The sequence below is a fragment of the Anoplopoma fimbria genome, chromosome 22 (assembly GCF_027596085.1).
Source record: "Anoplopoma fimbria isolate UVic2021 breed Golden Eagle Sablefish chromosome 22, Afim_UVic_2022, whole genome shotgun sequence".
NCBI classification, from domain to species: Eukaryota; Metazoa; Chordata; class Actinopteri; order Perciformes; family Anoplopomatidae; genus Anoplopoma; species Anoplopoma fimbria.
The window spans coordinates 4,145,912-4,167,410 of record NC_072470.1 but is presented as its reverse complement, the minus strand read 5'-3'; the positions used below and the strand labels follow the sequence as shown (position 1 = coordinate 4,167,410).

The window sequence follows — 21,499 nt, the reverse complement described above, 5'->3', positions numbered from 1 at the left end:
GTGTAAATAACAAAATGAATGAGTCCCATTAAGCTGCTTCAGGCTCAGGGTCGTGGTATTGTGCATGCTGGCTTGCTGTCACACTGTCAAGTCTTACTGGGACACTTGAATAGAACAAAACCGGCGTTAATGTCATTAGCGACACCCGTGCTTTTCCTCCTGTGACAAGTCAAAATGTCCGCTGTGAAAAAAAAAGGCCCTTTTATTAGACTTCTTTCTCTCTCACGTCTTCTCTGTTCAGTGGTGACTGTGGCCATTATTTTTACAGCAGGGTCTTGCCGAGGTCCTCAGCTGATAAATGTCAAATAATCTGCACAAAACAACGTTAAATATTTCATTCAAAACGTACCAAATTATTAATTCAAGTATCAATATTTAATATGCATTTAAATTTGCATAGAATGACAATTTATTTTATTTAGCAGTCAATGGGGAACTCATGCATTCCATAACTGCTTACTTCTTTAGCATAGTATTAAGAGCTAAAGGATTGGTGCAGGTGGATTATTTACTAGTTTGCTTGTGCAGCATTGAAGTGGCTAGCTGGGAGGTGACTTTTCATTCACCAGTTACTAAAACTGTGCAGAAAAAGTCCTCCATTTTGGACCCTCTTGCTCTCTCTTTCCTCAAAGGTCTGATCAGAATTAACTGGGACTGATTCATTTTGTGTATATTGAAATTACAGGTAAGAGGGGAAATATAGGTTGAACTGTCCCTTTAAAGCCACCAGTGTCAGGGATTGGAGCAGATCCTACTTTTAAAAGAAGACAAGCCGATAAAGAAGATGAAGATCGTGAATGTGTTGCCTATACCACCATGGCGTTACAGTGGATCGACAATGATCCGACTACATCTGTCTCTCCCTGTCTGTCCTCTTCGATCTCTCCAGTCGTCTGTCTTCCTGGCAGGCAGCAGTCTATCTTACGCTGGGACCGAAGCCTCCTCGGCAGACAGCGGCCCTAATTTCATTAATTATAAACCAATATGCTGCTGGCAGCCCCTCTGGAGAGGACTTTACCCAGCGCTGGCATCTGTTCAGCGCAAACACAGCGAGGGATGAAGGGATGGAGGGAGGAGAAAACAAGGACATCTCTGACTCCCACCATGGGTGAAGCATGGTGCTGTGCAGGGGAACGGATGGGTGGATGAACAAATTGGGGTTTATAAAGTTCATGTTTCCAACAAGGATGCTGATGGAGAGAGTAGGATAACGTGTAAGCTACTATAGCAAGTTTGAGAAGATACGTAATGCTTAATATATTGTGTGACTGTTATTGAAAGTTACGTGGTATAATAACTTGTATGCAAAGACAAACTCCACAGTGGGTGGGTGTGAGTGGTGATGGATGGGTCAAACAAACACAGGACTTTGACTCTGGAAACCGCTGTTTATGTCCTGAGTGAAATCAATAGCAAACCTTGACATTCATCTCATTACACAAAGGTGTTATGCTTGTTAAGGTAAGGTCAGTTCATTTTTATTTACACAAGTTACGTCTTTATGGTAACCAAGACGTTTTGTTGCCTGAGCCATACTTTTCACAACATAAACCAGGTGACATTGTGAGTTTCTGCATGTGTGATACACGGCTGATACGCACCGTATTTATGAAATGTATTTTTGTATATGAAAGTTCAACTGTCAACATATCCTGTGGTTTGCAGAAACACACAATGCCAACAGTTTATTTCTGGCAACTGGGTGGAAATCTTAGACACATTAAGTCAAATGATAGATTTCCATTTCTGGAAGTTAACAACCCTTGAACTGAGATTTTCCATACACTCATGTGGCACTACATTTTGTTATTGTCTTCAGAAAAACGAGCAACTCATTGACCCCAAATTATATTTAGGGCCTCAGACAAATTTGTTGTTTTGTGGTTTGCCTCGCTGCAGGAATTGTGGTCGTTGATGTTTCATTGTTTCACTTTGTACTGCATCTCCAATTCTGCAACATCATCTGCTACACCTTTGTGTTTTTCACTGGTCATCCCACCTCCTTCTGAACAAAATCTTTCCACTGAATGCTTATAAGGGCTTACTGTATGGCTGTGGGACGCCACAGGCACTTTCCATTGTTTTCCTTTGTTAAAATAGCTGCTGTTGACATGGCAGATGAGTAGGAAAATGGCGGTTATTGTTTTGTGTTTGCTAACAGTTATTGTGGTGATGTGACGAAACAGCTATATTATCTTTGGGGCTCCATATTCTTGATGGCAACATATTATGTCAAATAATGTTGGTGACTCCTTTTTATCTATTACCACCCACAGACCAACGAACGAATGAGAAATGAAAAAAGAAAGAAACAAATAAACAGAATACATATAAACAGGCTGTTAATTCATCCACACTAGAACTGCACACACGCATGCTATCAAAGTGCAAAAGCATGTTGCCAAAGTGGAAGCTGTTTACTCCCTCATCATTCATAAATTATACAGATAAACACACACATCCAAACACAAAGGATCACTGACAAAAGTGCGATGGGTTTTATTTTATTTCTAAGTTGCAGGACAAAAAACGGATTAATGAATATTAGCGTAGTTGTTGCTGAATTTAAATTAAAAGAAAAATGTCTGGCTTGACCAAAGTATGGTTTATGTGCATTAGCAGACAAATGGAAATGAGTTATGTAGATAGGAAAAAAAGGGTTATTATGATGAATCATGATAAAATAAGTTGATATCCATATTTAGTCTTCCCAACACTACCTTCAACTTCATGCAATCTGTATACTGACACTTGATTCATTTTAAGCAGCTATAAAATTACGCTTTTAAAGGTTTTCAACATGGCAACAGCTTAGTCAGCATCTCGCAGCTAACGGTGCTAATAGCTCTAACAGTGCAAACCACGGTTGCTGTGGGTCAGGGCGGTGTTATCTGCTCAGGTAGTTGTTTGCTTGTTTTGCTGCCGTATAAAGAAGTTTTAATATTCTATCTGATAGCGCCACATGCATTTCAAAAAAGCAACCCAAACCAGCGATGGGAAAAGGTGAGCTACTTCCTGTATCACGCAGCAGCTTTAATGTGATTTTCAGCTCTAATTAGAGTTAAGCCACTTAGTGTGTTGTAATGATGTTTGGCTCACAGAGCAGCAGACGCCGTCCATCAGCCAAATGAAATATTAAACTGACCTACCGCTGGATAACGTGTGTGTGTGTGTGTGTGTGTGTGTGTGTTTGTGTGTGTGGATTCATATTTGTAGTTGTGTCAGGAGACCTCCATAGCACACTGTGCAGCCATTCCCTGCCACATACAGTAAACACACGCACAAGGGGACACACACACACACACATATACACACACACATACACACACGTACACAAATTTCTGACCTACATTCAGGATGCACAAACAACAGGGTGTCAGGAGGGGCAGGGCAACAAATGTGTGTGTGTGTGTGTGTGTGTGTGTTGGGGGTGAAAAATCTGCAGGTGCACTGGGCCGTGAATCTAATGCAAAATTAGTGTTATCTTGCTGCCAAATAATTCATGATCCCGCATCCGAAATGATAGCAGAATGACTATGTCACTCTCCCCCGTGAACCATATTTTATTCAAAATGTCACATGGAGCATAAACTAGTAAATAAGTACAGCTACAACTGGCAATTCTCTGCTTTGATCCCAGAGGACTTTTAAGCCTGATTTGACAGTCGATAAAAGGAAAGAAGTGGCCTTGACTTATATGTGACCTTTTCTGCCATGTTACAGAACAAAAGAGTTATTTTAATGCCACACCCCTGAAAATAACCGTAACCAGTCAGGCTCCCAGCTGAAATGTCCAAAGAGTATTGAGTATAGAGTCACAGATACTATAAAAGAAGCTCCAGTATTGACTCCATGTCACACAAGCTGACTTCATGTGTGGTAATCACTATTTGGTACCTGCTACAAAAAGGAATTAAGAGGGTTTAAAAGAAACAGCAAGGAGACTTGGCTTCACTTTGAGTTCACTGGCCATAGCCCAGTTGAGTGTGTTTACTTTATTGTAGGTCAGTGTGTGCACACACCCACTAACTATAGCCAGGGCCCCAGCATATAAAACCCTAAATAATAGGTCTACATTTAGAAAAATCATCGGGTGTCGCTGTGGAATGCAACACCATTGTGGTGAAGCATTTTTTACAAAAGAGCAAACAACCGCTGGAGAAAGCCAGAGAGAGTAGTTTTAGTATCATCTGTTTGACTAAATGTTGTTTTAGAAGCTATATAATTTGATTAGTAACACTTGTGCTTTTTCCTTCTATGACAAGTCAAAATGTCGGCTGTGAAAAAGGCCTATTATCATAACTCTGAACTCTTTTACACCTGTGAAGTGAAACCACATTCTGAAGCCACATTCTGAAGGGTTTTTATCTGGCAACATAGAGACATAAACCCTCCAAAGGCTTCATATCTCAGTCATGCTACACTGCCATCTATCAGGTGCTGAGAACATAGTAGATTGCCATACATAGGCCTGCTCAAATTAATAAAGAAAGAGAGAATGTGCCACAAAAGGAGGCAAAATCAATGTGCGACTGGACAGAAATGCATTGACTAAACTGGACTCTTATTGTGAAGGGCTGTACAAAGAGTCCATAAGGGTAAAATAAAGAAGAATAAAGAACAGGTAGAAACTGACAGTTACTTTGGGATGTTGTATCAGCAAAAACAGTTAGCATAATGGTCATTTTAGTAATCAGTAAGCTGATAAAAACATACAAAACACATCAAAACTCAATCAGCAATCACAAATCAGCGGTAATGAAGAAGTAGATAAAAACTGACTTTGTCACAGATCTGAACTATTATGTACACGTGTTCAAGTTTGTGGTAAGAGAGAGTTTAAGTTTTATTTTACAGTTGGACAAGAAATTTTCCAAAAATAAGGACAGAGACAACTTTTCTTCATATTCCATATACTGTAAAGCTGACAAAAAAAACCTCTTAAAAACCTAACTTGAACTAGGTGGGTCATCTGGTCCATAATGTTCAAATGTATTTTCCCCAGTGCAGCATGGCATGAATACCGGTGGGAACACATTGGATATGAAGCCTGGATGCTACGCAGATGACATATGATCTTTGTTTTGTCATGATAAACAAAAGTTGACAAGAAGCACAGTCTATAGAAAAGCCTCCTCCTCTGATAACCTAAACACACACACGTGATTGCATATACACATATTCACACTCAAAGCCACATGTCTAAGTTGATCATATTTGCCAGAGAAGTCCTATGATTGCAACGTAAACAAAATGGAGCACAAAGAGGGAGGTCTGAGCCCTGTAGTCACCTGAGTATTCACAGACATGAAGGTGTGTGTGTGTGTGTGTGTGTGTGTGTGTGTGTGTGTGTGTGTGTGTGTGTGTGTGTGTGTGTGTGTGTGTGTGTGTGTGTGTGTGTGTGTGTGTGTGTTTTCTTTATCCTGCTCCCTCTAATGAAAGACAACGGCTGACCTCTCTGTGCTCCACCAGACTACAAAGTGATTCCCTTGCAGCTCATACGAGCTCTTTTGTTGAACCATCACATCTTACCCCGCCGCCTCCCCCAGCAATCCCACTGCCATTTAGAATAACAGATGAATAAACGGACGAGGGGGGAAAAAAACAGTAGACTGAAACCACAGTGGAACTCAGTAATGGTCAGCCAGGCCCACCACGCCTCAGCAAATGTTTGTCCTAACCTGTTATTTCTGGCATTGTACTGTCTCAAAGAGATCATTTTATTCTCCGAGAGGAATGCAGCGGCTATAAATAGTCTGGAGATGAAGGAGGGGAAATCAGAGATTTGTAGAGTAATTACAGAGCCAGAGTCGAACCCTTCTGTTATGGCTCATTTTTCATCAACCTCTGTCTCCACGACTGTCTGACTGACTGACCGACCAGGGTAAAATGGACGCTTTCTTGATGGGAAATGCATGTCTGACCTGATATTTGACCTCTATTTCTTCTAGTTCTGCTTTTATCTGCTGAAAGAGCCAAAAGATTAAAATAGAAAGTTTGGGGAAATGACCTTTTTTTTCTCGTTGAATGCAGATGATGAAGTTTCATCTCTGTGAAGGGGCTCAGAGACAAAACTTTCCTCACAAGAGAAACCAAACATCTGACATGTCATTTTTAATGGTTTTGATGGCCTTGCGAAGGGGACATCAGATCAGAAAACACGTGTCAGTTTGGAGAGTCACATTATCCGGATGTTTCAGGTAAACAGTGAGTGACAGGAAACAAAATGTTGTATTGAAACATGGAGGAAAGCTCAGGAGTTTGTGTCCAATGGGAAGAAAATAGACGGGAAGGAAATATCCCCATGCCAAGCCCATCTGTGGTCAAAGTAAATTACATTTTGAAGCACAGTAATAAAAGGCTTTTAACACATATACTTTTCCCCAAAACTTTACCCTGGCACAGCAGAACCTTGGATGTGTGATCACACAATAAAAGACTTTTAATGAGAACAAGACCTCAATATTACAGGAAATCATGCTAGAAACTCGTCAATACAAAGAGGAGATCTAAAACAGCCAATAAATAAAACTCTATTGTTTTCGGTGCAAACTCAAACAGCCAGTCAAGTTGCCCTGACAGCACTTGTGTCTTAAATGATCTTTGTGGAGTATAAAAGGACTTTTAGCTGGTAAATTGCTGTAATTATCAAACATGCCCTTCTCATTTTGCACAGTCAGACCTCGTTGGCAACTTCATCCGACAATTAAGAGAAGCTGGAAATGAATGACACGTAATGGCGTGGCCCACATTACACAGTTGAGGACAAACAATCTGGAAAAGGGAGGTTGTAGCGATGGGAAATGTGCAAAACAAAGCTTCATGACCTTTTTGAAGAGAGAAAAAACGATGTTTGCAAATGTTTCAGCAATAGTATGGCAAATATATAGACAATTCTAAATCCTGTTTCCCCTGTTATGTGTTATTTATTCATTACTGGTGGCTTTGTAGGCTTTTTAATGTCGCTTTGTTGTGGTCTAAGGGAGGAGGAAGAAGATGTGAAGGGCATAAGATGCAAATGACAGTGTTTCACAGCACTTTGTCGCCAATCATAGAGAAATTATAGCTCCATGAGGCTTGTACGCAACATATAAAGTGGCTTCTGGAGGGTGAAGACGTGTTGTAGCTCTGACTGTTCTCCATGGATATATGGGATTTTTCTGAGCATTTTCCTGCCTGGGAAATCTCTCTGGCCATCCGTTTATTTATTTAAATCCCTATTCATTAATCATCAACCCACAGCGAGCAGCCATTCATGAGCTTTCCTACTGTTTGGAATAAAAGGGCTCCTAATCTTATGAGAAACGTATTAAAAAAACACTTTTAAGTAATTGTAAAAAAGAATTGTAAATGTACCCAAAGCACACAAGTGTAGTTTGTAGGTCAATTGTTATTTTTAAAATGGGTAAAACACTGTCACATTAATTAAATGGTAAAAAAAAAAAAATGATATATGCGCTGAGTTATAGTTTCTTAACATTTATAAATATTGTTCAGAATATTTGTATTGCTGTGCTGCCCCAGTTTATAGGCAGTGAGGTTAAGTGGCTTGTTGGCATCCACCTGTAGATTGAGTTTTAGTTGTACACTATCCCCAAGAGAAAAAGATACTTCCAAGGTCCTTCTTTTAATTATCAGTTTTGAAGATTGCATGAAGGCTGCCCCTTCAAGACATTTTTATTTACAGAGAAATGTCGCCCCCGTGTGGACAGAACGGTGTACTGCACCACTCTGGCATGAAGTACAAGGGCAGTTTTTAGATTTTAATTATTTTTCTTTATTGTATTTTACATTCCATTAATATCTATTATAAATGTGTGCAAATATTTACTACAATTCAAGCTGAAAGTGCACTGATTTACAGTCTGTGGAAATGTTGGATTTAATTTTAATTAATTAATTATTTTTTTTTTTAAATAACACATTTGTATGATAACGAAAATGCATTTTAATAAACAATGTTGCTACAAAATAACAAATAAAAAATAAAAAATGTTTGCGGAAGTCACGCTTCCGCTTTGATGAACGTGAGGTCATACGTGAGGTCACAGGGGCGCGATGCGTCTGACGTTGACGTTATCGGGTCAACGTCACAGTCCGCAGGTCACTCACGAAGGCAGAGGACGGGACCGCTAGTCAGCCAGCCGAAGCGTTGCCATGGAAACGGAGATCCAGAACGAGGTGACGTATGCCGGCCTTTTCAAAAAACGTGAGCTAGCATGAGCGGCTAAAAGCTAATGCTAGCATTAGAAAAAAGTGGGATTTTTTTCAATGAAAATTAGCCTAAGTTATTAAATTTTTTCTAGTTTTAAAAAAAGAGAGTGATATATATTGACTGTGTTTTTTTTATTTTTATGTCTGGGCAATAAAATAATGCAATAATGGAAGACAATGGGTGGGGAAAAGATGCTACATTTAGCATCACCTCATGCAGAAACTAGCAAGTGTGCAGGAAAAGTCACCACTTTTACTGTAGATTTGACCTTCATGACACTGATGACTAAAAGTCACCTTACAGGCTGCAGGTGCATCAACTTAGTCTGACTTGAAAGACTTGTTTGTTATTGTTATGTGTTGGGCTTCAATGAGTGATTAAGAAGTGTTGTCTGGTTTTCTTTTGATTACATTACATTACAGTCATTTAGCAGACGCTTTTATCCAAAGCGACTTACAATCAGTAGTATATTACATATCATTCACCCATTCACACACTGATGACAGGCTACCATGCAAGGTGCCACCATCAGACTCTAACTAACATTCATGCAACATCCAGTCCACACCGATGGCAAGCCTTCAGGAGCAACTTGGGGTTAAGCGTCTTGCCCAAGGACACATCGACTCCACCGACCCTCTGATTGGAGAACTACCTTGCTCTCCACTACGCCACAGCCGCCCCTTCAGACTCTAATAACATTCAGATCAAGGGGCAAGCTGTGACGTTAAGTATCTTGCCCAAGGACACATCGACTCCACCGAAGAGTAGTTCTCCACATACCAGATCAAGGGCGGCTGTGGCGTAGTGGAATAGTTCTCCAATCAGAGGGTCGGTGGGCTTCGGCAGTCGATGTGTCCTTGGGCAAGACACTTAACCCCAAGTTGCTCCCGAAGGCTTGCCATCGGTGTGGACTGGATGTTGCATGAATGTTAGTTAGAGTCTGATGGTGGCACCTTGCATGGTAGCCTGTCATCAGTGTGTGAATGGGTGAATGATATGTGATATACTACTGATTGTAAGTCGCTTTGGATAAAAGCATCTGCTAAATGACAGTAATGTAATGTAATGTAATGAAGTCAGTGTGGGGGTCAAGGGACTCCCAGAAGTGGGATATGTTGAGGAAAAACTGGTATACAACTTTATAGCCATATATAAAACTTGTTATTTTGAACCCCAATAACCTGGTTGGTAAGATCATCTGTGGGACAAAGTTGTTGTTGTTGACAATTCCCATAACAGAGGTAACGTCGTGCCAGGACATAAGAATAACGTGTCCGGTAGAAGAACAAGATGTGTTGCCAAAAAAGGTTATCATGACATTTAAGAATTCAAGTGGAAAGCAGGATGTGTTTTGTTATGGTCCACTTAGGTGTGATTGGCTGGTGGGATGACCACAAAAGTATATAAGATATGATGAAGGGACGAACGTGTGGTATTTTGTTGCAATAAAATATCCCCACTGGTTGCAAACTCCAAGATCTGCGTCTCTTCATTGGTTTTCTGCCACAACACTTTCTGGTGGGAAAGAAACTTAATCCCACATCACACCAGGTTCAATCTGAGTAAATTTGTGCTTTTTTTGATTACATTTGAAGCTCACATCCAGCTGTCCATACCAGAACAGCAGCAGCTCCCCCAGCCCAGAAGTGTTGCCTCCACACAACCGCAATGACAGCCCGACCCACCACACCCACTACCCCAGCAATGTTATCCCCCGTCCCGGCACTGTTATCCCCAATCGGATTTTTGTTGGGGGAATTGACTACAAGGTGAGAGCTGTACACTCTCACTGGTAGAGTATCTGAAATGTCTTGTGTGTCTTATTGCAGGAGGGTAAACACTAGAGAGCAGCAAAGGTCATGATGAGATTGTGAGATGAAAATGTACCTGCTGTTACTCATAAATCCATATTTCTCCAGATATAACTTTTGGACCAATCATACTCTCCAATCTGCAGATGCAGTCTGAATCATGATTGATTGAAAAAAAATAATTTATACCAATGTACTGTGTCAACAGTAAAATATATTATCATTTTCAACATTTTTGACAATCAAGTATCAATTGTTCCTCTAAATTCAGTGTTAAAAGTAACACATTGGTGGCTTTTTAACATTATTCCATCAAAACTTTGTCCTTTTGCCTCGCAATTGTATAACTATGATTATAGGAGAATCCAGTAAGGAATGTTTACATGGGCTCAAAGCAACTTGCATGCAGATGTTTAACAGATGTCTCCTGGTGGTTGTTGGTGCACCCTACTATAACTGGCTGCTAAATGATCTGAAATTATTAATTCTGGAAATGAAACCAAACCAAATCAGTTACCCCTGTATCTTCTTTTGGAGTGATAACAGGATAAATGTGTGTGTGTGTGTGTGTGTGTTTTATGAAGGTTAATGAGAGCGACCTGCGACACGTCTTCTCTCAACATGGTGCCGTTAAAGAGGTGAAGATTGTGATAGATCGCTCAGGAATGTCAAAGGGGTGAGTTACTGTCATCATTCCTTTCATGTACAGTTGACTGATGAATAATATGGCATGCAGCTGTGACTTTCTATCCTTTGACTCACAGACTGTCAGCAGATTAAAATAGATTTGATTCTGATTCTTTGAACAGATATGGCTTTGTTACATTTGAAACCCAAGATGATGCACTGAAAATCCTTCATAATGTAAGTAGAGCAGATCAGTAAAGTACCATAATGTAGCTTATCTGCCTGAATCTATTGTCTAATGCTGCATCTTTTCCCTCAACTACTATATTAAAGGCTAACGGAATCTGTTTTAAAGACAAGAAGCTCAGCATCGGTCAGGCTGTCCGCAGGCAGCAAGCTTCAGGACAAAGTAAGTCGACTGTTTTAACTCCCAGTTTTAATTCCCAGTTTCCAATTGTGATACTCGACATTCCCCTGATCACACAGTGGCAGTGCCAAACTTCAGTATATCACCTTTAACTCAGTATTGCAGGTGCAGTAAATGAGTTAAGCATAAAAGATCACTCACTGTTTATGATGGTCTTAAAAGTGATGTTTGGCCACAATTACAAAATACAAAGGTACCTATTTACTAAAATGGAACATACATGTAATGGAAACTGTTTTACAAATGCCCAGTAGGTTTACTGTTTTGTGGTGTCCCTCTTTTCACAGCTAAGAGTGCCCTTGTGACCATCCCTGACTCTGCCATGCCTCGGCCGATGTCCTGTGGCACCACCTCCGCCGGCTTTCCTTACATCTACCATAACGGAGTGGCCTACTTCCACTGCCACAACACCATCCCTCCTGCCCAACACTGGCCTGTCAGTCCTCCCTGATATCACACCCACCTTACACTTTGACTTAAGGAGCAACATTAAAACCATTCAATCTAAAGTCAAAGTAAATGTGCTTCCCTAGCATAACTAACAATTGCTGGAGGATAAGGATAGTGAGTGAAACATAAAGGTTTAATACGTCATAGACGTGTTTGTGAGTGAGTGTGAGTGAAGTGAGCAACAAGATGAATATGTGGGTTTTTTTGTGTTTGTTTTCTTGCAGCCTGCCCCTCCAGTGATGCTTCCTCAGTCCCATCAGCCTGTCTACCAGCCACCCGCCTATCACCACCATCAGGTCAGCCAAGCCCTTTAGTTATCCACTGAATTCTCACCATCCCACCATTTTAAAAAGAACAACAGGGATTTGTTCTTTATTTAACAGTCTACTTCCTTTCCTCTTCACCGTCTCCCAGTGTGCCCCAAACCAGTATCAGTGGAATGTCGTCCAGGTAGGGGAATTGAAAGCATTAATTCTTTTTTTTTTTAGTTCAGGAGAATTTGGCCAATTGTTCACCTGTTGTGAATGTTTTGTTGTCCAGTCTCAGATGCCCCCCAGTCCAGTCGTGTACTCCCAGCAGTCAGAATATCTGTACCAGCCCGCTGATGGAGGCCCTGTCCCGCCTCCTCTGCCTGTCATGGAGGACACCACACCAGAGGTACAGATCCACCGGCACATCCTTTAACTGTGAAGCCACTCCCACAAATAATTGTTTTGTAACTGATTTGCTCTTTTGACTGTTTTGAAAATATAAGGCTTGTTGAATGTTCCCTGTTTGTTGGGTGGAGAGAAACATATTGAGTTAGTTAACTTGTTCTGCTAACTTTTGTGTGTTCTCTTTGTTTTGCAGTTTGTAGAGCCCACAGTGATGCAGGTTTACCCATTGTATCCTCCGAGAACTGACGGAATGACACCCTTTGTTCTGCAACACGACCCTAGAAAGGTAAAAGACAGGCAATTGTTTTCAGTGTTTTTTGGATTTGACCTCTGTTTCTCTTTGAAACTGTCATGTTTGCATATCGCTCTCCACTTCTGCAAACCTCCACTGAGTCTCTATGTCATCTTTTCTCTCCAGAATCCGATGTTTCCACATGCGCAGCTCCATCTGAAGCCAAAGTACCACCAATTCATCCACCACAAGGACTACCACTACCTGCCCGAAGCAGCAGAGCCACCCGACGCCTCCATCCTTCACACTCACCAACCTCTAATGTAGGCTAAACCCACCGACTGCCTGTCAAGGGATAATCCCTCACACAGCACCACGACCTCCTGTGTCAATTTAGTCTCTCTTCCTTCTCCAATATATTATATATTGATATGATCCATCAACTGTTAGGCCTGTGCCTTACAACATAATGCGGTATGTTTCATGACATGTGATTTCATAGCCTCTCAGCTGATATTTTGTCAGCTGCTCTTGTTCCCATCAACTCCAGTGAAGCTCTCACCTTGTAGACTCACAGAACTCAGATCTGTTCCTGTGTTGATGCTATAATACAGTTGGATTATTGAGGTTTACACGACCTTACAGTGGCTCACATTGCATACTGTACATAACAGTATTTATAGTAATTTCTCCTCAATTAACTCAAACTCAGCAATTATACATGAGATTTTCAGTATATCATTTACTGTAGTGGTTTTGATAAGAACACAAAAACTACTGTGACAAAACAATGTCTTGAAATCTGATTATTCAGATATTCAGATAATGAATATTCATATTATTGGAGCTCAACAAATGTCTAAGTTCAGATTTAATGACATTTAAATGCATTTTGCCATCATTTAAGCTTTATTTTCTTTTGTACTCTTTTTATAAACTCAATTCAATTTTAAACCTTCAAAATGTACACTATCGAAAAAAATAGTCAGTTCCAACAATTACACTTTAAAACCTCATTATTTCTATCTATATAAAAAAAAAAATCTGTGAGAGCACGCTCAAGCTCATATCGACTATCCTTCCAATTTGACTTGTACATAACTTGAACCCTTTTCTTGTTTTGTAAAAACACTTTTTTATGTTTTGCCTTTTTTAATAGCGTTATGTTTATAGCAAAAGCAGGAGTCTCTAAGCTTCATGCTCACAGACACCATGATGTAGCTGAGAATATTTTTCTTACAATGTCAAGTCTTTCTTCTTTACCTCAATGTACAGAGGAGCAATGCTGTACATCCTCCGTGGATCAGTGATCACATATATTTGTGAGGATATCAAAAGGCAACACTGATGATTTTATATCAGTGAAGTTGTTGCTCACTGAGATGAACAGTCAATCCTGCAGTTTTTAGATGCTGTTGCGTCTCATCTTGTCGCCTCTCTTGACTTCATCAGTGTCTATGTGTATAAAATATTGTATAATATATAATATAATACATATGCAAGTTTGGATCAGTAGCCTGCAGGGTCTGATTTGTAATCACAGAGCATGTATAGTGGAGTTGCGTCTCTATATTTGAGCGACCAGTAGAGCTTCTCTTACACTCTGCTTTCAAAGCTGCTCACCCAGATTTGTCAGTTTTTTTGACTCACAAAATCTACTGGATTTGACTTGGAAGTGACCTCATCTTAAACTGCGCCCTATAAGTTACATCAACACGTTTCCTTTTTTCACAAATAAAGTAGTAATAGAATTACCTATTCTGCAATTTGTTGGAAAAGTGCTTGGAAATTTCTCTGAAAGTGGTGTGTTCCTTGTCATTTGTCATTGTAAATTAGTTGCTCAGTTACTTTTCTAGTGTTATAGAAGTTCATATAGTTTTAAATGGGCTGTTTCCAAATACTAAATTAACCTGCTCTGAAATTTAATATGGATTTTAGTACATTTAAAAGACATATTTCCTACTACTCAATCCTTATGCTTTAATTCCCCTGTAATATTTGTTCAGTTTGACGTGTTTGCGCTCATAATTCAGGTGAAATGTAGACGTTAATATTACATTTTTTTCATGACATTGCTTTTTGTTTTATTTTATTACCACCTCCATATATTTTGTCTATCGAAAGCAGAAACTGAAATGTATAACCAAAGAATAACCCAATCTAAAATATTTTTGTGATTTGTTTACATATTCTTGGGTACTTCTTTTCCTCTGTAATACTAAATACCACATGACATTTAACAACATTAGTTTTAGTTCAGTGTGTTTCCAGTTCTTGAATGGAAATAAATGTTTTCTTGTTGTAGTGGCTGTGTTTTGCATTCATATGCAACAAATTGTGATTTGCGAAGATGAAGGACTCGCAAGAGACAGATTGAAAAAGAAAATATCAAAATCAACCCAGCAGAGGCTGAGTTATGGTGAATTTTAGGGGTCATACGACAGAAATGCTGAATACTACATTTCCCATAATGCAACATGTCTCTTGTGCAAACACCTCAAGCAAAATACTGACTGCGGGATGATCACGTCACCATGTTCTGCAAAGGTTTACCATCTTGTGATGCAAATTATTCATTGACTAAAGCAGAAGCCATGTGACAAACTAAACGTGACTCAATCAGATGTTTTTATTCAGGATTCCTTTTCTAAAACAAGAGCGAGGGGGTCAATACTGTGCCAGTCTAGACCATGAACATGATGAATCAGGGTTTTATCTGTATGAATGGGATCAACACCTTGGCAGGGTGGCAAAAGCACCAAATGCTGTTTAGAATAACAAAAGGTTGAATCTCGTGACCTGGGATTGAGGTTTATAAAACAGCTGTGTGTTTCTGCGTCAGCTGTCTGTGCATGACGAGCTTTACACTGTTTGGAGTGACTTCTCGTATTTAATAGGAACTAATAGGGACAAAATCTGCTTTACCGCTGAGCAGATGGAGCAATATTGGATTGTAAAGCACAACATTATTCCAACAGTCTTACAAACTAAATACTATTTAAGATATGCTGCTGATAAGATGCTGATTTTGTACATCACTGTCATGTTCAAAGGTCAAACTCATCAAGTAAAGGTTTAGTACAGGGGAAGCGACCTGCACCACTTGAATCTCTCAACTTATCTAGTAAATAAAAAATGTATCTATTCATTTATTTAGTTTAGTTTATGTAGTTTGTTGAGGTTCAGGGTCCATCTACAGTACTTTTACTTTTACTATATTGCATCATCATAACCTTTTTGGCCCACACAAATAATAAAAACAACAAAAAGGGCACATTCAAGCTTTACATTTATTTTAAATATTTGAGCAAATAAACTATTATATATGTAACATGCTGCACATTTATAACCCTGATTTTATTGTAGATTGATCTACAGACTATTGTAGTTCTTTCCTGTAAAAAAGCCACACGATAGAGCAGAAAAATGTTTGTGCCGCATCTCCTTAAAGCTGCCTCAATAAGCATGAGCAGAACAGAGAACGCTACACACTGGTACATCATTATGTGTTTCCTATCCTTACTGAGATAGATAAGATGCATAAACACTTAATGATTTGATTTAAGTTGCTCTGTGTATTGTGGTATACAGCAAAGGTTGGTGCTGTGTGTAACTGCTCCATAAGGTACACAGAATATATACAGTAATGGACAAATCATTTCTAAAACAGATTAGCCTGTTTCTGTGAGTTATGACTCAAACACAAGCTAACAGCGCTAAGAGTCGATGCTAGCAGCCCTTTGACTCTGTACTGAGGCACAGCAGTGCTTTGAGCTACTTGCTAACATGCCGATGTCAATGTTTAGGCATGATACACATCTTAGTGTTAACATGCTACAATTTAGCTCCACCCACAAAGGCTGCTAGGAACATTATTAGTTTTGCAGGTATTTGGTTTGAAACCTACATTTAAAATGTTCACCTGATGAGGGCGCGAGATGTCAACACATTGTACAGATCGGATCAGAAACATAGAAAACCATAACATGAATCAAATAATGACAATTTTATGAAGAAAACCTTGATGAAAGTGCACCAAGGCCACCCGGTGTCACAGATGAGGACATTATTCACAACATTGTCATATTTGATTCAGTTTATGGTTATGAATTTTGCAATAATTTGCAGCTTGTTAAGTTTTTGTGTACATTTAAAACAGTCATAAATGGTGTTAAGGGAAAAGGGGGCGTCGTGCTTAGCGACTGAAAAAGGCTCTCTCCGTCTCTGGCATATCACATTATGAATGAATGAAAAGGACACAAATAACGCTTGTTGTTTACCGATACAGTGAGCGCTGACCCCGGGTCACCAGCTCACTGTGGTGTTTTGATGAACATGTGAAAACAGGACAACAATAACTCATCATCACACCGCGGTGCATCGCTATACATAACCAGATCTGTGTTATAAAAAAAACCTATTTGGATGACAATACTTTATGCTGTGCCATCACACAGCTACTTTATATAAAAGGACCACGGCACGGAGAGCGTCTACTGAGCGCCAGTCTGGCCCCCACGAATGTAACAATGGGAAAGGTAAGCTCGTTATGTGTGTGACTGAAAATACAGATTAAAAACATGTTTACGTTCAGATGTTTTTAACAGTGGGAGATGATAATTAATCAGTCCTTTGACAAACATTCGCAGATCATATTCTACGAGGACCGAAATTTCCAGGGTCGGCACCATGAGTGCGTGAGCGACTCTGCTGACCTGCACCCCTACTTCAACCGCTGCAACTCCATCCGGGTGGAGAGCGGCTGCTTCATGGTGTATGAGAGACCCCAATACCTGGGCCACCAGTACTTCCTCCGCAGGGGGGAGTACTCCGACAACCAGCGCATGATTGGCATCAACGACTGCATCCGCTCCTGCCGCATGATTCCCATGGTAAGCCTATGATAGAGGTATCAATTAGGATGATTATGGAACCATGTGTGTTGTGATGATGATAATATATAGGTCAAGGAGCCTACAGTACTTACATTCAGACTGAATAAATGAATTAATTCTGTATTTAATTGTTAGCTTGAGGAAGAAAATGCAAAAACATTGTTCAACTAAAGGAAACAGATGTAGATAGTTATGCATGTATGCTCACTTACTGATTGCTTACACTTTTTTTATAAGTATATATGCTATCAGTTGTACCAATATGTATCAGTTCAGACACAGAATCTGTCTTTTATAAAACTGAAAAGTAGCTAATAGTATGCTCTTGAAGATTGTAAAAACCAAGTCCCTCAAATCTTAAATATGATACAATAAACTTTAAAAGTGTTGCCTAAGTTGGAAAAAAAAAGGCCTCTTAGAACTAGTTTGAGGCACTTTTTGGCAACATACATCCTCAGCAACTCATTGGATAAAACCTCCCTAAAGAAAAATGATCCTTCTGAGCTGTGGTAGAAGATAGCTCAGATGTAGCACATCAGGATGTCTGTTGGTTAAACTCCATCGATTTGGGACTCCATGCAGCTTAAAAGATGCTCTAAGTTGGGTGGTTAAACCGCTTAAATCATTCTTTGTGGAACTATTTGTTGGATTGTTTTTATGCTCACAAATCTACTGTATAATACGTAAAGTCTGACTCATAAATGTTGTTCTTCCTGCAGCACCGTGGCTCCTACAAAATAAGACTGTATGAGCGTCCAGACATGGGCAGCCAAATGCAGGAGGTGAGCGACGATTGCCCCAACATCCAGGACCGCCTGCGTATGTCTGACATTAACTCGTGCAATGTGGTCGACGGCCACTGGCTGATGTACGACCAGCCCAACTACAGGGGAAGGCCCTACTACGTGAGACCCGGAGAGTACCGCAGATACAGCGACTGGGGCGGCTCCAGTTCAAGGATCGGCTCGCTCCGGCGAATCACCGACTTCAACTAGAAGTCTTTGAAAAAAACTTTCTTCTTCTCTCTGTTCTCAATAAACATGCTGGGCTTAAACTGTGTGCGTATGTCTCTTTTTTTTTTTAATGTTTCCATCATTTATTTGTTGTTTATTTCCAACATTTCCTGGACTATTTTAGATATAATAGTTCTTTATCTTCAAAATGTAGCTGGTCTGAACTCTTGCGTGCTACGTTCTCCACTTTAATGAGATCATTACAGAGATCATTACAGTGGAGAAGCAATGAGATCTAATATGTCACCAAAGCAAACCCACAACTCCAAAGAGCCCAAAGAAAACAAAAGCATCAGAACTAAAGTAGTTGGATAGATTTATTGACCGAACTTCAGATGTACAGAGTCTGTTTTTTCTCAAACAGAGATGCGTTTGATGGATCCCACCCGAGAACTCATGCTCCCCCACTCGTTAAACCTCCTGTACTCTCCGGGGCGCACCAGGTACTGGCGTCCCCTGTAGTTGGGGTGCTCGTAGAAGATCCAGTTGCCGTCCATCACGTTGCAAGAGGAGATGTCGCTGAAGTGGAAGCGTTCGTTCAGGGAGGGGCAGTCCTCGGTCAGCTCCATCGTCCGGCCTCCGAACTCGGGGCGCTCGTAGATATTCATCCTGTGAGAGCTCTGGTCCTGCAGGACAGACAAAGTGAGGGTTATCAAAGGAAACACCTGATTTTGAAGGTGAATCCGTCTAACTGAAGCCTACCATAGGGATCATACGGCAGGATCGCACACAGTCGTTGAAGCCCATCCAGCGCTGGTAGTCTGCGTAGTCGCCCTTCCTCAGGAAGTACTGATAGCCCATGTAGCTGGGTCGCTCATACACCATCCAGTCGCCGCTGTCCACTTTAATGGAGTTGCAGCGGCTGAAGTGGGAATGCAGGTCGGAGCATTCGCTGCTGCACTCATATGAGCGACCCTGGAAGTTCCTGTCCTCGTAGAAGATGATCTGGAAACATCAATCCATTGATTTAAATCAAAAAAGAATGTAGATGATATTGGGTCAAATTAAAGATAAATGTGGATTAAGATGTGAGACCACAATGTGAGAACGCTTCCAGTTCACCGGTTCCGGCTGAATAGTCCGCGCAGGTATGCAGAGACACAAAAGGCACACAGCAAAACAAGCAGCCTTACCTTGCTCATTGTGTCGGCTAACCTTCGTCACACTGCAGCGGAGGCCGTGAGCTCCGCGCTGCTTTTTATAACCCACCGGTGACCTGTGGGCTTTGTGACCCAGAACAATGAGCCGGGCCCGTCAGCTCTTTTACTCACAGGACAATATTTTTGTTTAAGGAAGCAAATCAGCTGATTGGAGCGGAGGGCTTCCCTTTCACTTGATGAAAACACTTATAGAATCTACAAATAAACCAAAAGTAGATCTCCAAAAACATGCATTGTACATGTTATTGTATGAAATTATGAAAAACTCATTGGAAAGCTCATGTTTCTTTTGAACAAAGTTTATTTATCCATCTCGTATTATCATATACATTTATCTTTGTAGATCAGAAAACATAATATACATTAAATCCAATCAATCCCTTTTTTATGCAGACGATTGTGCTACTGTAACGGAGGCTGTAGTGATTCTGTCCATTTTAAAAATCAACATCTGAAAGGACTGAAATGCAACATTTTTAATTTAACGTTGTAGATGCTGAATATTCAACATCCTGTGAAGCGAACACAACCACTGCCTTGCTTCTGTACACAGCAGCAGCTTTTATATGATTTACAATTCAGAGACCGTTATTCTATTCGTGTCAGGATAACTTCGTGTTTTTTTTATGTAGGCACTGGATCTTTCAGTTTTCTCTTTTGTTTGCCAGCGATTCCCCCCCGCCCTGTATTGTGACATCCTCTATAGACTAAGCTCTAGAATGCCGCTTCAACAGGCGGCATGTGAATGATTTGTACAGTAGAGCTGCTCAACTGAGAGCAGTAACAGCATCAGTGTTGAACAGTTGAACGCACATGTATCGAGATATTTAGTGTATGTCTAAGTGCATAGTATGCACAGCAACTAGCGTTTTTATTAACATGCATATATGTGTTTACACTTTAAGTTTACTGCTTAAGGTCAATTGTGATTTATTTATTCTTAATATCTAGTTAAAGGTGCAATGTGTAAGATGTGGCCCTAATTTGTGAATGTAAAGAGGTTACAGTGTTAATGTTATGTTTAATACATAAGTACTTTGTTGCATTGATATCTACAGACATGAGCATGCTAAGCTAGCTCTAGCTGCAATATTTGTTTTCTACTATAGTCAAAGGCATGACCCGCCCTACTCTGCCTCAACCAATACAATGAAGGCAACAGGCTCTAGCCAATCAGAGCGTAGGATTTGTCATGTAGCGTCTTGTCCTGTCTTGTCATACCAGCAGTTTGGTTAAATTATGCGTATTCTTGCCCTGCTGTTAGTTATTTGTTTGCTTTTTTAATTACATATGTGAAGACAGTAAATTTAGACTGTATGGTACCGGTAGTAGATGTGAAATAATGGAGTATGGATGTCCCATGTTGACCCAGATGCATAAACAATAGATGGATTGGTGTTTCCTATCAACACTCTACTCTCATTAATCCATAATAGTCCCCATAAATAGTTCATATATAATTATTAATTATTACTCACTGCACTACAATACATTAGTGTTCAGTTTAACACTAGTCTCTTTGTGTTTAATTGATCTGATGTATCAGGATTCATTTATTTCACTCCTGTCACGTCCTTATTGAAAGTCCTCATCTTGTTTCAGACAAAAGGAAGACAAATTGAATATGTGACGTAATCTGTGTGACACAGACTAAACTTTATCATAGTAAATGTACATTTTTTATGCTGATTTTGAATATAGTGGAGGAAGTAAGGGAAATGGAGTTGTTGTTGTGTAAAGGTGATGATATTTGATAGTATTATTTATGATGGTAAAAGCAACAATCACATTATTTTTTGCATGTAAATACAGCCGAATGAATGCAGCATTTTAATAACTTTAACAAAAATTCAGGAAATACAGGCAATTTTTTTTTTTACAAGTTGCTGTGTTTGTAGCGCAAATATCATCCTCTTCTATGACTTATCACATCTTTCATGAACATAGACTGAATACAAACCCACAAAAAATATGAATACGAAATATAAAGTCTGCTAGTGTGCTGTATAT

General features: G+C 39.9%; 3 protein-coding genes across 4 annotated transcripts; 2 read left to right on the top strand and 1 right to left on the bottom strand.

Annotated features, from left to right (window-relative positions):
- Nucleotides 1-8,075: 8,075 nt before the first annotated feature.
- On the top strand, nt 8,076-13,187 carry LOC129111701 (protein boule-like). The gene is made up of 11 exons (XM_054623766.1): nt 8,076-8,181; nt 9,814-9,987; nt 10,614-10,705; nt 10,839-10,893; nt 10,990-11,065; nt 11,371-11,519; nt 11,758-11,829; nt 11,948-11,983; nt 12,074-12,190; nt 12,383-12,475; nt 12,608-13,187. The coding sequence occupies exons 1-11, from the start codon at nt 8,158-8,160 to the stop codon at nt 12,746-12,748; spliced, it is 1,029 nt and encodes a 342-aa protein (XP_054479741.1). The 5' UTR covers nt 8,076-8,157; the 3' UTR covers nt 12,749-13,187.
- A 3,745-nt stretch (nt 13,188-16,932) lies between these two features.
- LOC129111703 (gamma-crystallin M2-like) lies at nt 16,933-18,311 on the top strand. 2 transcript variants are annotated; one of them, XM_054623769.1, is made up of 3 exons: nt 16,933-16,959; nt 17,071-17,313; nt 18,036-18,311. In XM_054623769.1, the coding sequence occupies exons 1-3, from the start codon at nt 16,951-16,953 to the stop codon at nt 18,309-18,311; spliced, it is 528 nt and encodes a 175-aa protein (XP_054479744.1). In that variant the 5' UTR covers nt 16,933-16,950. The 2 variants fall into 2 exon arrangements, with proteins under 2 accessions (XP_054479744.1, XP_054479743.1); XM_054623768.1 differs by lacking the exon at nt 16,933-16,959 and having other exon boundaries at nt 17,035-17,313.
- Nucleotides 18,312-18,685: 374 nt separating this feature from the next.
- LOC129111707 (gamma-crystallin S-1-like) lies at nt 18,686-19,471 on the bottom strand. Its single transcript, XM_054623773.1, has 3 exons — nt 19,463-19,471; nt 19,032-19,274; nt 18,686-18,955 (listed from the first exon to the last, which is right to left on the bottom strand). The coding sequence occupies exons 1-3, from the start codon at nt 19,469-19,471 to the stop codon at nt 18,686-18,688; spliced, it is 522 nt and encodes a 173-aa protein (XP_054479748.1).
- Nucleotides 19,472-21,499: the final 2,028 nt, after the last annotated feature.

Bases quoted from the DNA above. Each gene is read 5' to 3' on its own strand.
- LOC129111701 (XM_054623766.1), top strand. From the start codon at position 8,158: ATGGAAACGGAGATCCAGAACGAG. The intron at 8,182-9,813 runs GTGACGTATGCC...TTACATTTGAAG, and splicing joins AAACGGAGATCCAGAACGAG to CTCACATCCAGCTGTCCATA. The intron at 11,066-11,370 runs GTAAGTCGACTG...CTCTTTTCACAG, and splicing joins GCAGCAAGCTTCAGGACAAA to CTAAGAGTGCCCTTGTGACC.
- LOC129111707 (XM_054623773.1), bottom strand. The intron at 18,956-19,031 runs GTAGGCTTCAGT...TCTGTCCTGCAG, and splicing joins CCTGCCGTATGATCCCTATG to GACCAGAGCTCTCACAGGAT.
- LOC129111703 (XM_054623768.1), top strand. From the start codon at position 17,035: ATGATAATTAATCAGTCCTTTGACAAACATTCGCAGATCATATTCTAC. The intron at 17,314-18,035 runs GTAAGCCTATGA...TTCTTCCTGCAG, and splicing joins CCTGCCGCATGATTCCCATG to CACCGTGGCTCCTACAAAAT.